The sequence below is a fragment of the Carassius gibelio genome, chromosome A3, assembly GCF_023724105.1.
Source record: "Carassius gibelio isolate Cgi1373 ecotype wild population from Czech Republic chromosome A3, carGib1.2-hapl.c, whole genome shotgun sequence".
NCBI lineage: Eukaryota > Metazoa > Chordata > Actinopteri > Cypriniformes > Cyprinidae > Carassius > Carassius gibelio.
In genome coordinates, this window is record NC_068373.1 from 17867541 (window position 1) to 17885345 (window position 17805).

The window sequence follows — 17805 nt, forward strand, 5'->3', positions numbered from 1 at the left end:
ATTATTATTTTTTTTTTTCATTTAATCTTTAATCCTTCAGAATATGAATTATATTGTTTGTTTGATGCTGATTATATAGCAAGATATGTAGTCATATCAGATATGTATTTTCATACAGAATTTAGATATTATAGAAAATGCCAATCTATTTGTGAGATTAAAATATAAAGTGTAATAAATAAATATATATAATATAATAAATTAAACCACCTTTCTCCAGAGCAGGTTATCTTAAGAGAGCAAGTTACTATTGTTACTTATCCTGAAAGTAACCTCTTATTTTGGAACCAAAAGCTGAGGTTATTCGCTCACTTATCAAACATACCCGGGTATGTCACATAACCTGCTTTCTGGAATACCCCCCAGGTAGCGTGAGATAGGGTTGACATGAATGTGTTTGTATGTGTGTATCAGTGTGTAAATGAAAGTAACTAACTGGAGACTAAATCAAGCAATCTTGTTTTATTATTGAAGACTGTGACAGTTATTTACTCAAAACAAAAATAAAATAGGTATAAGAATAAAGGAAAATTATTATTTACCATAGAATCCTAGATACAGTACACCGGCAGCTTTACCATATTGGAGAACTGGGGAGGTTGGAGGGAAACTGGATTGTGCCAAAAGAAAGAAAGTAACAAAACCAAAAGAAATATAGCTAACCCATTTTTGTCTAATCCTCATAGATATATCAGTCACAATCAACTTTAATTTCTTCATCGACATCAGGGTTAATTACCAGCAGTCCAGCTAGTTTTTAGACTCTTACACATGTGATAATGATGAGCAGAAGTTCAGAGGCAGATGAATTGAAGTTGCGTGAGGAGACACTAACTTCATAAACACAACTGAAGTTTCCCTCATTTGAATATTCTGCCTCAGGAAAGAAGGCGGCAGAGTTTTTGACAGTTTGATCGACTCTGTCCTGGTGATATCTGATTGCCTGAACAAGTGAAAACTCCTGCATGCATCAGGAGCACTGTGAGAAATGCTGGGCGGCTGCAAGTTCACTAAAATAGCAAAAAGAATGATTTTATAGGATTACAGAAACTAAAACAATAAAGCTAACTGAATAAAATAAAACAAAAATAATAAAGTAAAAATGGCTTCAAGAACTGCATCTTTTCATTATAAAAAAATACAGATTGCATTCACTTGCTTGTAATCTATGATGGATGCCGGCAATAAAAATAAACTGAACACACTCACCTACAGTAATGCTTACAGTTTTGTTCGAAGGTGACTTGATAGTGTTGCTCTGGACTATTGACAGCTGTAGTTTCTGTTTCTGAAGAGCTGGAATTAAGCATTAGCATTGCATCTTGGTTTAGGTGTTGTGCATCTGAACTGGATATTTTCTCCAGGAGAAACAGCTGAACTTTCTTTGAACTGGTCAAAGAAAGGGTCGGCATCTGCACGTTGCCTGCAAAAGAAAAAGTTTATTATTTAAAAATGTTGAAAAATGATGAAAAACATGAATCTATTGTAATTTCTGTTGCTCATTTCACCATAAATAATGTGTGAAGGTACTTACATTTTGACTAACCTGAACAAACAACACTAGCATCTTCTCCATGATTACAGTTATGACTTCCTAGTCCATTGTGTGGACATTGTGTGAGGGTTCCGTCACTTCCTGAGCATTTAACATCATCCAGCCAGATTTGCCCACTGCCTTGACCAAAGGCAGCTCTAAATAATTTAAACTATTTGTAAACAATATTTTATTTTTCTCAAAGGCTTCAAGTAGCCATGTGCATTACATTGATTTACAATATGCACACATTCATTCTCAATTTTGTGTCTATGCTATTTTGATAACAGCTCTGTGAATGTTTCTAAATTAAATTAAGAACTACACTAAATGACTCATGAAAATGCTAAACTATTTTTTTCAATTAAAAAAAAAAAAAATCACACACACATACACAAACACTTAAAAATAAATAAATAAATAATTCTGTATGATTTATAAACTTGTTTTCCCATGGGGACCAACAATGTTCCCACAAGGACAAGGATTTTGAATATGGCCATCTTACATTTACATTTATTCATTTACCAGACACTTTTATCCAAAGCGACTTACAAATGAAGACAGTGGAAACAATCAAAAACAACAAAAAGAACAATGATATATAAATGGTATAACAAGTCTCAGTTAGGTTAACACAGTACACGTAGCATGGGATTTAAAAAAATATAATAAATAAAAAGAAAACAGATATAATAAAAAAAAGAATATAGCAAGCTAGTTAGAGGTCTTTACACATACACACACACACATATACAATTGCATAATAAATGAAAAGAAAATAGAATACAAAAAGATTAGAAAGGTAGTTAGATTTTTTTTAAGAATAGAGTTAGAATAGTGAGTGTTAAAGTTAAAGGGTCAAATAAAGATGGAAAAGATGTGTTTTAAACTGATTCTTGAAGATGGCTAAGGACTCAGCTGCTCGGATTGAGTTGGGGAGGTCATTCCACCAGGAGGGAACATTTAATATAAAAGTCCGTAAAAGTGACTTTGTGCTTCTTTGGGATGGCACAATCAAGCGACATTCACTTGCAGAATGCAAGCTTCTAGAGGCCACATAAGTCTGAAGTAACGAATTTAGGTAAATGGGTGCAGAGCCAGTGGTAGTTTTGTAGGCAAACATCAATGCCTTGAATTTTATGCGAGCAGCTATTGGAAGCCAGTGCAAATTGATAAACAGAGGTGTGACGTGTATTCTTTTTGGCTCATTAAAAATTAATCTTGCTGCCGCGTTCTGAATTAATTTTAAAGGTTTGATAGAATTGGCTGGAAGACCTGCCAAGAGAGCATTACAATAGTCCAGCTTGGACAGAACAAGAGCTTGAACAAGGAGTTGTGCAGCATGTTCCGAAAGAAAGGGCTTGATCTGCTTGATGTTGAATAAAGCAAATCTACAGGATCGGACGGTTTTAGCAATGTGGTCTGAGAAAGTCAGCGGATCATCAATCATAACTCCAAGGCTTCTAGCTGTTTTTGAAGGAGTTATGGTTGATGTGCCTTACTTGATGGTGAAATTGTGATGAAACGATGGGTTTGCTGGAATCACAAGCAGTTCTGTTTTGGCAAGGTTGAGTTGAAGGTGATGGTCCATCATCCAGGAAGAAATGTCTGTTAGACAAGCTGAGATGCGAATAGCAACCGTCGGATCATCAGGATGGAATGAAGGGTAGAGTTGAGTGTCATCAGCATAGCAGTGGTATGAAAAGCCATGTTTCTGAATGACAGAACCTAATGATGCCATGTAGACAGAGAAGAGAAGTGGTCCAAGAACTGAACCTTGAGGCACCGCAGTAGTTAGTTGTTGAGGCTTAGACACCTCACCTCTCCAAGATACTTTGAAGAACCTATCTGATAGGTAAGACTCAAACCACTGAAGTGTGGTTCCTGAGATGCCATTTGCCAGTAGGGTTGATAGGAGGATCTGGTGGTTAACCATTTCAAAAGCAGCGGACAGATCAAGCAAGAAAAGTACTGAAGATTTGGATTCTGCTCTTGCCAGTCTTAGAACTTCAACAACTGAGAGCAAACTTTGTGGGAAAATTTTGTCCCCATAACATATGGTATACCTTAACCACACACACAAATGGGGACTTTGCAACTTTATTAATTTTATTTTATAGAATGCTCAAGATAATTTTTAATCATTGTTTAGGGTCCCCCTCCATAGCCCTCTGGGGGTTCGGCTCACAGTTTAAAAACTAGCAACAAACAAATTAACCTGGAAGAACAATTGATTATTCTACTTTTGAAAGTATTACACAACATTTATATTACACAACTGTATAATACACATAATATCACTTTATTTTCTCAAAGCAATCCTCATTAGGCCTAACAAAGATAAATCAGTCACAATCAACTGGATTTTCTTCATTGACATCAGGGTTTCCATATTTCTTTTTAGAGCCAAATTTTAATGTTTTACTCAGTATTCATCACCATAGATTTCATAAATGTTATCATCAGATTTGTTTTCCACACTTTTAACCTCCGTAAAGTTTGCATTGACGTAGTCCTCTTCAGAGTCATCCGCGTCCACACTGACATAGTCCTCTTCAGAGTCATCATGATGCATGTTTTTATTATTAAATTCTACATTTTCATAATCAGAGTCATCATCCTCTTCATTTTTCTTGTCATGGGATGTACCTGCATATGTATTAGCTGCAGCTAGAGACATTGCATAGAGATGAAGGGGAAATTAATTAAAGGAAGTTGTTAATAAACAGTGGTGATGGAATATAAAATGTTAAAACTTAAAAGATATAATATGATGTTTTCATGAAATGCAGTTACCGTTTTTGAAGGAAAACTTAAAGAGAGTTTCCTTATTCCTTTGCTTTTGTCTTCTCTTCAGCAGGAGGATGATTATGAGGAGAGACAACAAGAGCAGTACACCTGACACTGCAGCACCAATGACAGGAAGCAGGGAGGCTGAGAGAGACATTAGGGGTTGAGTTCAACTTTCATTACCAGCAGTCCAGCTTGTTTTTAGACTCTTACACATGAGTACCTGTGATAGTGATGAGCAGCAGTTCAGAGGCAGATGAATTGAAGGAGCGTGAGGAGACACTGACTTCATAAACACAACTGTAGTTTCCCTCATTTGAATATTCTGCCTCAGGAAAGAAAAAGGAGGCAGAGTGATTGACAGCTGCCTCAGTCCTGGTGATGCTTGACCCTCTGAACAAGTGAAAAGAGCCTCCAGGAAACTGGGATGCAGTGGAACAGATGATAGTGAAACTGTGGCCCCTGGTGATCACTGGCCCCTGAAGATCCTTGTCGAACCATGCATCAGGAGCACTGTGAGAAATGCTGGGCTGCTGCAAGTTCACTAAAAAAAACACTTTTGTATGATTACATAAACTCAAACAATAAAGCTAACTAAATAAAATAAAACAAAAATAATAAAGTAAAAATGGCTTCAAGAACTGGATCTTTTCATCATCAAAAATACAGATTATATTCACTTCTGTGCAGCTAATTCTTGTGATCTATGATGCAGGCAGTAAAAATAAACTGAACACACTCACCCACAGTGATGGTAACAGTTCTGCTCGAAGGTGACGTGATAGTGTTGCTCTTGTAGGAGTATTGACAGCTGTAGCTGCCCAGATGTGAGACGTCTACATTAAGGTTGAAAGTGACACTAGATTCATGTTCCTGGGAGAATATAGATGGTCCATTTCTGAAGAGCTGGAATTCAGCATTAGCATTGCATCTTGGTTTAGGTGTTGTGCATATGAACTGGATATTTTCTCCAGGAGAAACAGCTGAATGTCTGGAGGTCAAAGAAAGGGTCGGCATCTGCAGGTCACCTGCAAAAGAAAATTTTTATTATTTAAAAATGTTGAAAAAGGATGAAAAACATAAATCTAATGTAATTTCTGTTGCTCATTTCACCCAAAATAATGTGTGAAGGTGCTTAAGATTTGACTAACCTGAACAAACAACACCAGCATCTTCACCATGATTACAGTTATGACTTCCTAGTCCTTTGTGTGAACATTGTCTAAGGGTCCCCTCACTTCCTGAGCATTTAACATCATCCAGCCAGATTTGTCCCCTGCCTTCACCAAAGGCAGCACTATGAGGTGCACTGATGGCTGATCCACACTGTAACTGTCTGCACACCACAGCAGCATCATTCATGTCCCATTCATCATCACACACGGTTCCCCACTGGCCATTATAACGAATCTCCACTCTTCCACAGCATGAGTCAGTCCCACTGACCAATCTTATGTCTGGTAGTTGGTCTTAAAAATGTAAGTAATTAGGATTAAAAACGTGTTTCTGGGTCATGTGTATGTTACACATTAGTTTACATAAGTTTACTATTATTATTATTATTATTATTATTTGGGGCCAAACATCACGGTTTGTGTTTTCTAATCACTGTGATTTTATTTTCACACACAAGAGGTACATTTTCAAAACTCTTAGCATTAATTTCTAAACAGATAATCAAAACAATCTGATAGAAATTTAGTACTAACTGTTTTGAAAATTATAACAAAAATTATTTTAGAAAATGAAAGTAATTAAATGTTAAAATTAAAAAGGTAATGCTAAGAATCATATATTACATACAAATACAGCAAAACTACAGGAAAAAAATAAAATACCCTGTAAGCAGACAACTCCTGCATCTTCAGAATGACTACAGTCATGAATTCCAATAGAAGGATGTGAGCACTGTGTGAGTGATGGTTCACTTCCTGAACATGTCACATCATCCAACAAGATCGGACCACTTCCCTGGCCAAAATGAGCATCGGTTTGTGCACTAACAGCTGGTCCACATCCCAACTGTCTGCACACCACAGCGGCATCATTCATGTCCCAGTCGTCATCACACACTGTCCCCCATTGGCCATTATAAAGCATCTCAACTCTTCCAGAGCAGTCATTATTACCATTGACCAGTCTGATAGTATAATCTCCTAAAAACATTATGATACAAGTATTGTAACATTTAAGACTAGGTTAAACAGGCATTCATATCATTTAACTAGAATAAGAGTTTAATAAGAGTGATTAAACAGTCTGTTACTTACCAGCTGCATAAGATAAAGCACTGGCTGTTGAGATGAAAAATGTGACATTTAAAAACATTGTAGATTAACAACTACATATAATAATTGACATTTCATAGATTAGGAATCAAATTCAAACTTTTCTTAGGGAAAAATAATACACAGGTCAAAACAGAATAACTATAGAACATGCTAAAGCCAGAAACATACTTTAGACATACATACCTGTACTTGAACAGAACTTGCTTTCAGTTATTATAGCTTCAGCAACACAAGATTCATTTTGTGTGGCAGAAGTAAAATAAGAAGTCATAACTAATATAAGTAATATTATTATATACATATTTTTAGGTGTGCTCCGACTGATCGGCTACCGATCACAATCAGCTTGGGATGATTGATCAGCGATTTCTCATAAAAAGGCAGATCTCATAAAACCGATCTCAAGCTGATGACGTGCCTGTTGTGAGAGGTTTGGCATGACATGAAGTGGCACTGTCTCAGTCTCTGTCCAGTGCCGGTTAAATAATTATCAAGTCAAGTCTTCTTTATTTGTCAATTTTATTTGTCATTTTATTTTTATTTTGTTTTACTTTATTTGTCAATGTACAGAACATACATACAGAGAATTGAAATTGTGCAACTCTCAGACCCTTGGTGCATACAGATAACACTAACAGTAGAGCATAAAATACAGATAGATACAGATTAAATATAAAATACAACTGTACAAATAAGGGAATGTTAAAAAATACCGTGAAATAAAGCAGCACAAGGCACATAGAATACAAACCAGTGAAGAAGCATGAAGTGCTTCAGGATTTATTGGTAAACAGGTGCAGTGACTTTGGTTTTCAAAAAACATAATGGACCAACACCAGCAGATGACATTGCACCCCAAATCATCACTGACTGTGGAAACTTAACACTGGACTTCAAGCAACTTGAATCTCTATGAGCTTCTCCACCCTTCCTCCAGACTCTAGGACCTTGGTTTCCAAATCAAATACAAAACTTGATCTCATCTGAAAAGAGGTCTATGGACCACTGGGCAACAGTCCAGTTCTTCTTCTCCTTAGACCAGGAAAGACACCTCTGACATTGTCTGTGGTTCAGCAAAGTCCTTGACACATCTGTGTGTGGTGGCTCTTGATGCCTTTGTCCCAGCCTCAGTCCATTCCTTGTGAAGTTCACTCAAATTCTTGAATCGATTTTGCTTGACAATCCTCATAAGGCTGCAGTTCTCTCGGTTGTTTGTGCATCTTTTTCTTCCACACTTTTTCCTCCCACTCAACTTTCTGTTAACATGCTTTGATACAGCACTCTGTGAACAGCCAGCTTCTTTGGAAATGAATGTTTGTGGCTTACCCTCCTTGTGAAGGGTGTCAATGATTGTCTTCTGGACAACTATCAGATCAGCAGTCTTCCCCATGATTGTGTATCCTAGTAACCCCACTCACAGAAACACAGAAATGTGTTGTCAACATTGCTCTGACAATTTCAGTAAAATAGTATAGCAACTTAAAAGATACATGACATTTCTCACCAGTGAGGTAATAACATCGCTGTTGTTAGAGTAGATGAACGTACAGTTTTGCTATTAGTAGAGACACTGCTGCCGAACACCGAGACGCACAGACTGGGGTAATTCACACACGCTTATTCTCTCTCTCTCTCTCTCTCTCTCTCGCTCTCATAACTGCAATGGTCTGCAATCAAGGTGTGGTAACCGTAAGTTTATATGCTATGACTGTGGTATACAAATAAATGAAGCAAAAAAAGCTTTAAGTGAGGAATAATTGACAATGGGCCCTTTCATTACTAGAAAATAATACACACCTGAGGTGTACCGCTTGTTGTGGCCGCATTACCAAGTTCTCAGTATAGGCAAACTGTCCTGCACTCTTTCATGCCTTTTTATATAGTACATACAAACAGTATTAATTTAATACTGTTTTTAATACTTAATTTAACATTTACAGTAAGTGTGTGACCACCTAGAAATTGATAACGGTGTATCTTTTAATAATTGATAATAATAGTGCACCACTCTCATCTAGGTTCAGTTCTTCTTGGTTAAAGTAATGTAGCAAGACCAAGGAAGTGTCCGAAATCGCCCCCCATACCCTTAAATAGGGCACTATTTGAAGGGACAGCCAGTACTGTCAGAAACCATAGTGGATGTTATTGAATTTATTCATTATTGTTATTGAATGCTTTTTTTGCACCACAATAACAAATGTACAACAGTTGTACACTCAACTACTAGAGAATACCCAAAATGCACTGAGGGTCATGCTGAATGAATTCCTGTGTCCAAATTTCCACTTTCCTGGTCCAGTGTGGGTACAGTGCAATATAATACAGCTAATATATAATACATAAAATACAGACTTTCAATTCTTTCCGAACACCACAAACTCATGGTTACCTTCACACTGTCAGGTTTGGGATTGACAACTGCATTTACTTACAAGTGTGAGGTGAAATGTCCTGTTCACACAGCAGCTTACATCAGAGGCTCGAAAATTGTTATTTGAATGAGCAGCTAATCCCGCATCCGCCATTCTAATGGTGAATATAAACTGTAACCATAGTGACTAAAGTAAACATTAAAGATGGCGTCGTCCAAAAATGCAAAGTCTTATCACAGTTGACAAGACAAAAGATTTCCTCTGTCAAAACTTGCAGTTTTTACAACTCAGTCCTCAGTAAAGGGTGGACAGCAGAGCATTTGAGTAAGACCCAGTCCACAAAACTGACGGGAGCAGCTCAGATGGAGGACAGTGACTGAATTTAAAACTTCAGATCAATTAAAATTTTCTGCCAGGAAATTCTCATTATATTTACAGACATTTCCTGTAACCCTAAAACTCAAAATGCAACACTCAATTTAAAATACAGGCAAAACACCTGTGAAAAATCAAGACATTTTGTCAGGACACTGGTTTGATCATCAGGACTTCTGTTGTGTTATGTCTTAAGTGGTTAATTCCACTCACTCTGTCTTCACAGCTGCACCTCATCCTAATTAGTGTTCCAGCTCACACACACACCTGTCTCTCAATTTCACATTGATTTTCTTCTATACTTATGCTTCTCTCTTTCTGTGCTTCTCTGTCAGTGTGTCTTGGCTACCATCCGTTTCACTACTGTCCTTAAAACTATTGTGCTCAAGTTGTGCTCAAGTTGTGCCTAGTTGTCATGCCCTGTTTGTTCATTTAATCTTGTTTATTGTCTTTTTGGTGTACCCAGTTCCCGTACACAGTCAAGTTTTGGATTCCTTCCCTGGTTGCTGATTGTCAGCGTTTGATTTGGATTATTGCCTTTGTTTTGGACTACTGTCTTTGTTTTGGACTATTGCCTGTTTTGTTCAATAAATTTTGGCAAACTGCGAATCTGCTCTTGGGTCCCTTTTTCTCCCAGCAACCCTAACAGTACACACCGACCAGGATGGATCCAGCAGATCAATCACAGTTTCGCTCAGCTTTGGAAGCAAAGGGTGTGCTGCTCGGACAGCATCAGGGAAAGCTGGCGGCAGCTCATCATGCCATGGACACTTTAGCCAGTCAAGTCTCTGAGCTAACTGAAACCATTCGCCGGATGGAGACTGAACGTAACCTACTGTCAACAGCCACCGGACGTTCTTCAGTCACCCCTGAACCACGCATCAACAATCCTCCCAATTACTCCGGTGAGCCTACGGAATGTCGATCATTTATTATCCAATGTGAGGTAATTTTCTCTCTGCAACCCCTCACTTATGCCTCAGATTCAGCCAAGGTGGCGTTTGTCATCTCCCTTCTTACCGGTAGGGCTCGGGAATGGGCCACTGCTGTATGGGCTGCTAAGGCAGCATGTTGTATGGAGTTCGCCAGCTTTAAAGCGGAGTTTGTCAAGATATTTGACCGCTCAGCACTCGGTAAAGAGGCATCGCGGCTGTTGGCAGCACTTCATCAGGGGAGGCGTTCGGTGGCGGACTTCGCTATCGAGTTTTGCACTCTGGCTGCGTCTAGTAAGTGGAATGATGCAGCACTGGCAGCCAGGTTCACGGAAGGCCTGGAAGATGAGATAAGGGATGAGATGTATGCTCACGATCTTCCTGAACATCTAGATGAACTTGTTGACCTGGCTATCCGTTTGGATAATAGACGGGATCTTCGTCGGAGAGCTCGGGCTTCTACATTCTTGCCTTTTGTAAACCCTGTGTCTGCCTTTTCGGGGTCCGATACTCCCGTTCCCTTATCTGCTCCGGAACTTATGCAGTTGGGCAGGTACCGGTTATCTGCAGAGGAGAAACAGAAACGTCTTTCCGAAGGATTATGCCTCTACTGTGGCCGTCATGGACATTTTGCTTCTTCCTGTCCGGCAAAAGCCAACGCTCGCTAGTAAGCAAGGGGGTACTGGCGAGCGCTACTTCCACCACCCCGTCTACTGGTTCGCGCTCTATGATTCCTGTCTCAGTCACTTATGAAGGTGCAGTTCATCAACTCTCTGCTCTCATCGATTCAGGAGCTGAGGGGAATTTTATAGATTTTTCTTGGGCTTTGAAGAAGGGCATTTCTTTTCAATCTCTCTCTCCTGTCCTTACTGCTCATGCTTTAGATGGTCACGAACTTACCACCATTTCTCAGGCCACAGTTCCATTACAATTAATCACATCTGGTAATCATAGAGAGGAAATAGTATTCTTTGTCACTCGCTCACCCCTCACTCCGGTGGTCTTAGGTCATTCCTGGTTAACCACTCACAATCCACACATTAATTGGTCTGAAAGCACCATCCTATCATGGAGTCCCTATTGTCATGCCCATTGTCTTGTGTCTGCCTTGTCTTCTGTCTCTTATTTTCCTGTGTTGCAGGAGGAGCCGATTGATCTCTCCAGTGTTCCTGAGGTCTACCATGATTTGCGGGCGGTTTTCAGTCATTCCCGGGCCGCATCTCTCCCTCCACACCGTCCCTATGATTGTGCCATCAATCTTCTCCCTGGCACTTCTCCTCCTAGGGGGCGATTGTTCTCCTTGTCTGGTCCTGAAAGGGCGGCCATGGAGAGGTATCTCTGGAGTCTCTGGCGGCCGGTGTTATTCGTCCCTCCTCTTCTCCGGCGGGGGCGGGGTTCTTCTTCGTGAAGAAGAAGGATGGTTCCTTGCGTCCTTGCATTGATTATCGGGGGCTGAATGACATCACCATTAAGAATAGGTATCCCCTACCTTTGATGTCATCAGCCTTTGAGATCCTGCAGGGGGCAAGGTACTTCACGAAGTTGGACCTTCGCAATGCCTATCATCTGGTTCGGATCAGGGAGGGGGATGAATGGAAGACGGCTTTTAATACACCCACAGGGCATTTTGAGTACAGGGTCCTTCCCTTCGGTTTGACTAATGCCCCAGCCGTCTTCCAGGCGCTCGTCAATGACGTGCTGAGAGACATGATCAACAAATTTGTCTTTGTATATCTGGATGACATCCTAATTTTTTCTCGTTCACTACAGGTACACATTCAGCACGTCAGATGAGTGTTGCAGCGGTTGCTAGAGAACAAATTGTTTGCTAAGGTGGAGAAGTGTTCCTTCCACAACCAGTCAGTTCCGTTCTTGGGCCACATCATCTCGGTGGAGGGGATCTGCATGGACCCTACGAAGGTAAAGGCCGTCTCTGACTGGCCCACCCCTGGCAACCGTAAATCTCTGCAAAGTTTTATTGGATTTGCTAATTTCTACAGGCGGTTTATCCGTAATTTCGGCCAGGTGGCGGCTCCTCTGACAGCATTAACCTCCACAAAGAAACCGTTTTGCTGGTCCTTAGCTGCTCAGGCAGCCTTTGATGAACTTAAGAGGCGGTTTTCATCCGCACCTATTTTAATAACTCCGGACCCTTCCCGGCAGTTTATTGTGGAGGTTGATGCGTCAGAGGTAGGTGTTGGAGCGGTTTTATCTCAACGATCCCCTCTTGACAATAAAATACATCCTTGCGCTTATTTTTCACACCGATTGTCCCCCACAGAACGGAACTACGACATCGGCAACCGGGAGTTGCTGGCTGTACGGCTGGCTTTGGGGGAGTGGCGCCACTGGTTGGAGGGCTCGGCGGAGCCGTTTCTGGTCTGGACCGACCACCGGAACTTGGAATATATCCAAACTGCCAAACGACTAAATTCCAGGCAGGCTCGCTGGGCACTCTTCTTTGGTCGCTTTAATTTTACCCTGTCTTACCGACCAGGCTCCAAAAACATTAAGCCTGATGCGCTCTCCCGTCACTGCCCCGGAGGATGCAACTCCACCAGACACCATTATTTCACCTGGTTGTGTGGTGGGGTCCGTCACCTGGGGCATCGAGGAGCATGTCAGGCTGGCTCAGTCGGAGGCAGAGGTGCCAGAGGGGGGCCCGGTGGGTCGGCTGTTTGTTCCGGAGTTGGTTCGGCCAGAGGTTCTGGAGTGGGGTCACGCCTCCAAACTGGTCTGTCACCCAGGAGTGAGGAGAACGTTGGCTGCCATTCGTCAGCGTTTTTGGTGGCCAGGCATGGGGGGGGAGGTTCGTGCTTTTGTGGTCGCCCGCTCGGTCTGTGCCCAAAACAAGTCCTCTAGTTCTGTACCCGTTGGGTTGCTCCAACCTCTTCCTGTCCCATCTCGCCCCTGGTCTCATATTATGCTGGAATTTGTGTGTGGTTTACCAGAGTCCAGTGGCAATACGGTTGTTCTCACTGTAGTGGACCGCTTTTCTAAGGCGGTTCACTTTATCCCTCTCCCTAAACTTCTTTCTGCCAGGGAGACTGCTCGGGCGGTCGTGGACCACGTCTTTCGGATCCATGGTCTTCCGGAGGACGTGGTTTCTGACCGGGGACCCCAGTTCGTCTCCCACTTCTGGAGGGAGTTCTGTCGACAGATTGGTGCTACCACTAGCCTGTCGTCAGGATTCCACCCACAGACCAATGGCCAGACCGAGTGTGCGAACCAGGACCTTGGGAGGACCCTTCGTTGTCTGGCTTCACATAATCCCTCGTCCTGGTGCCAGCAGCTTACGTGGGTTGAGTATGCGCACAATACATTGCCGGTGTCGTCTACTGGATTATCTCTTTTCTTTTGCTGTCTCGGATATCAACCCCCTCTGTTTCCTTCACAGAGTTCCAAAGCTGCGGTTCCCTCAGTTCAGGCATTTATCAGTCGATGCCGGCGAACCTGGAGGAGGGCCAGGGAAGTGCTTCTGAGAACTAGGGAACGCACCAAGAGATTGGCGGATCGTCATCGGGCTAAGGCACCCAGATACATCTGTGGGCAAAAGGTATGGCTCTCCACCAAGAACCTGCCTCTTAAGGTGCCCTCCAAGAAGTTGGCACCGCGGTTCATTGGGCCATACCCCATTGTTAAGGTGCTCAGTCCGGTGGCGCTTCGGCTTCGGCTTCCGCATCCTCTTCGTCGAGTGCATCCAGTGTTTCACTTGTCTTGTGTCAAGCATTTTATTCGTTCTCTCTCTTCATCATCTTCCCCTAAACCCCTACCCCCTCCTCCCCTGATAGTTGAGGGTGCTCCCGCTTTTACCGTTAGGAGGATTGTTGATTCCAGGCGGCGGGGCAGGGGATACCAGTACCTGGTTGATTGGGAGGGGTACGGTCCAGAGGAGAGATGTTGGGTCCCGACTCGGGACATTCTGGACCGCTCTCTTATTGAGGATTACCATCGATCTGCCCCTCACCCTGGAAAGCCTGGTGGCATTCCTGGGGCAGGGGGTCCTGTCAGGACACTGGTTTGATCATCAGGACTTCTGTTGTGTTATGTCTTAAGTGGTTAATTCCACTCACTCTGTCTTCACAGCTGTACCTCATCCTAATTAGTGTTCCAGCTCACACACACACCTGTCTCTCAATTTCACATTGATTTTCTTCTATACTTATGCTTCTCTCTTTCTGTGCTTCTCTGTCAGTGTGTCTTGGCTACCATCCGTTTCACTACTGTCCTTAAAACTATTGTGCTCAAGTTGTGCCTAGTTGTCATGCCCTGTTTGTTCATTTAATCTTGTTTATTGTCTTTTTGGTGTACCCAGTTCCCGTACACAGTCCAGTTTTGGATTCCTTCCCTGGTTGCTGATTGTCAGCGTTTGTTTTGGATTATTGCCTTTGTTTTGGACTACTGTCTTTGTTTTGGACTATTGCCTGTTTTTGTTCAATAAATTTTGGCAAACTGCGAATCTGCTCTTGGGTCCCTTTTTCTCCCAGCAACCCTAACACATTTCTTCATAATTATTGTACCATATTTTTACTACCAATGCACTGCTTTAATCTATTAACTTCTAACAATTTTTTTTAATGTGTACTAGTTTATAAGAAAATATAAAAATGTGACTGTTCAATAATAAAATAAATAAAATAATGTAAAAACAATCCAATCATAAAAATGTATTACTTTTATGAATAATTATGTTTATATTATTTAACAAAATAATCTAAATTAACATATTTCCAATAGCACATTCACTGAGACTGAGTATTTTTGAGATTGAAATAAATCTCATTCTTATTCTTTGCAATGATTCAGTTTTGCATCATGGTTACATAACAATGCAATTGTGAAATTCCATCCGTTATTAAGCAACTTTTAGCAACAAATTGGCCTGCCTTTAGTAACTTCCACCCAAAATTAATTTGTAACACTGCCCGCAACCAACTGAGCACCTGATTAGTTGTTCTATTCACACAAAATTTAAAAAGATTTAATTGAAAAATTTAAAAACACATTTTAAGTATACTGAGTAAAATCTATTACTACTACTGAACTTAATATTCATGAAGAAATTTAATCTAATTGCACTCTAATTATGTAAATATTACTTAATTATTTTTAACTATGAAGTTGTGTTTATTTAAAGTAATTAAAGGGATAGTTCACCCAAAAAATTCAAATTTGATGTTTTTCTACATTTTGGAAACCCAGGGCATTCAAAATGTAGGTGACTTTGTTTCTTAAGCAGGCTCCAAAAGGGAGTCAATCCCATGGACTCCTAATGTTAAAAATGCACAACTTTACAGCAGAAAAAAACATGTTTACAGCCTGGTACAAAAAATTATTATGTTCTATATGGCTAATTTTGCCCTTTGTAACAACTGTGAGTGCGGTGATTTTTTTTATTTTTTATAACTCATCTGTTTAAATTATATTAAGCCTTAAAGTTCTGCATAATTAAGGGTTCATCCACTTTAGTGACAGGTGATTGCCGCTGCTGTCACCGCTGTCAAGCTAGGTGGGCATGGCTTCAGCATCCAGCTCCTGCCTCTTTGCCCATTTTTTATTATCCAGGATTGACACTTGGTGATGCGCTGCCAAGATGGTGGCAGCCGCCTCCGCCCACATTTGGCTTCAAAAATGTTTTTGGAAACTCATCCATTTAAATTAAGCCTTAAATTGGTGGTCGTGGTTTCAGAAATCAGCTCCCACCTTTTTGCCCATTTTTGATTATTCGGGAGTGACACACAGTGACGTGTGTAAACTTTAGTTAAGGACACAAGTGGATTCCTGGGTTCATTGTCAAAGTGACAGACCTTCTCTCATACAAGGTCATGCTTGGAGATGGAGAACACACAACCTCTGGATCACGAGTCTGAATCTCTAACTATTAGGCCACAACTTCCCCCTTCATTTAAAAGGAAGGATTTTGCATTACGTCAAAAAAAAAAAAAAAATGCTGATTAAAGCTTGCTGTGTTGTTTGAATGGGCTCTGATATCTCTAGCTTGACTGTTGATTTGAGGGACAAGTTATCACAAAAAACAACACTGGCAATAGGTGCTTCAGGGTTAGGTGGTATTCTACCTTAGCATAGTGGAAAAAAACACAACAATTTCTGAGTTCAATACAATTGTATTGCTCTAAACTCACTTTATAAAATAAAAAAAATTATATGTGTACTGTGCTAGACTAACTTAGACTTGTTACAGCATTTGTATACTGTTGCCCTACTATTGGTCTGAATTGCATCTATTTTCTCTTGTAAGTCGCTTTGGATAAAAGCATCTGCTAAATGATTAAATGTAAATGCATTATGTCAGCTGAGTGTTTGAAATATCAGAAACTAACCTTTTGAATACTGCGCAAATTTTTTAATATTAGTAACGGACAAGCCTAACCATCCATCTCTGATCCATAGAATGGGAAGAATATTTTGTCTTTTAAATTAAAATGTACTCAATACTTCTATGTACATTTTAAAACTGCTTTTCTCCTTGATTTTTAATATTACAAGTTTAATATTAGAACTTATTATGTTTCCTTTAATATATTTTACAACACAGTTGTGAGTCCAGAAAATGCACAGGTGTGTCAAATAATAGAATGCATTTGTCAATCCCATAAATAACTGAAATGTCGGTGAATGCAACCATATAAATGACTCCAATAAAGGACTGACAACTATTTTTGCTGCTGTGTGAATGTGTCCAATGTTTGTTCTAAAATTGGTTCAAAATAACAAACATGTTTCTAGCTTATCTGTCCTCCAGTTGGATAGATAATAAAGAGAAAGAAATTCGTAGTCTGTGAAATCTGTCAACTTGGCTTACCAAAACCTAGAAAGGAACTAAAGCAAAAGTTTGCCACTCTGGAATTTTTCTTTTTAGTAACGGACAGTCAAACAACAGCAACAAAACATTTTAGTCTACTCACAAATTTATGTTGTCTATATAGATACTTGTGTACTGTAGCGGACGGTAACAGTGGCAGAGAAATGTTATGTTGTCTGTGGCGGGATGTATCCTAGTCTTTTGACATAGTTCTTTCTTCCTACCCTTCACGATCCCAACTTTTTATTTAAAAAAGCTCCATTAAATGTAAACTCCATTTTATCATTTTAGTCATCATTTAGATAAATCATTTAGATCATTTTCAGATCAGTCAAAATCATATCAAGGCAGCTCAATCATCCCTGAAGGATAATTAATAGACCGTGTCTAGGTTAAAGTTAACATAAAACATAAAAAAAAAAAGCCACTAGTTTCAGTTCAGTTTTGGAAAGAGCAGATGGTAAAAACTCTGAAACTAAACCTGAGAGATGAAAGATCAACATATTATTCAGTAGCTTAGTAAAGATATGGCACCACCGCCAACATACACAGTTCATAAACATCAACAATACTGTTTTAAGCATGAAATATTATTGTATACATATACAAATATTTCAACATTGAATGTTAATCTTTAAACTACATATGTAATTAAAATAGAAACTGCAAAGATTGTAAATTGAAT

The 17805-nt window shown here is 40.1% G+C and overlaps 1 protein-coding gene and 1 long non-coding RNA gene across 2 annotated transcripts in view; both read right to left on the reverse strand.

Annotated features, from left to right (window-relative positions):
• Positions 1-1215: 1215 nt before the first annotated feature.
• The window catches only part of LOC127957127 (deleted in malignant brain tumors 1 protein), a 60893-nt gene continuing 44303 nt past the window's right edge, over positions 1216-17805 (reverse strand). The window contains exons 22-29 of the mRNA XM_052555518.1: positions 6598-6621; positions 6166-6483; positions 5479-5796; positions 5071-5355; positions 4551-4871; positions 4334-4471; positions 3966-4207; positions 1216-1706 (exon numbers count right to left, since the gene is read on the reverse strand). Of these exons, the coding sequence (XP_052411478.1) occupies positions 1542-1706; positions 3966-4207; positions 4334-4471; positions 4551-4871; positions 5071-5355; positions 5479-5796; positions 6166-6483; positions 6598-6621 (1811 nt within the window). The 3' untranslated portion in view covers positions 1216-1541. The remainder of the gene's footprint in view (positions 1707-3965; positions 4208-4333; positions 4472-4550; positions 4872-5070; positions 5356-5478; positions 5797-6165; positions 6484-6597; positions 6622-17805) is intronic.
• Positions 7121-17803, reverse strand: LOC127950412 (uncharacterized). The gene is made up of 2 exons (XR_008152463.1): positions 14423-17803; positions 7121-9632 (listed from the first exon to the last, which is right to left on the reverse strand). It is a non-coding gene; the product is annotated as an uncharacterized LOC127950412 (long non-coding RNA).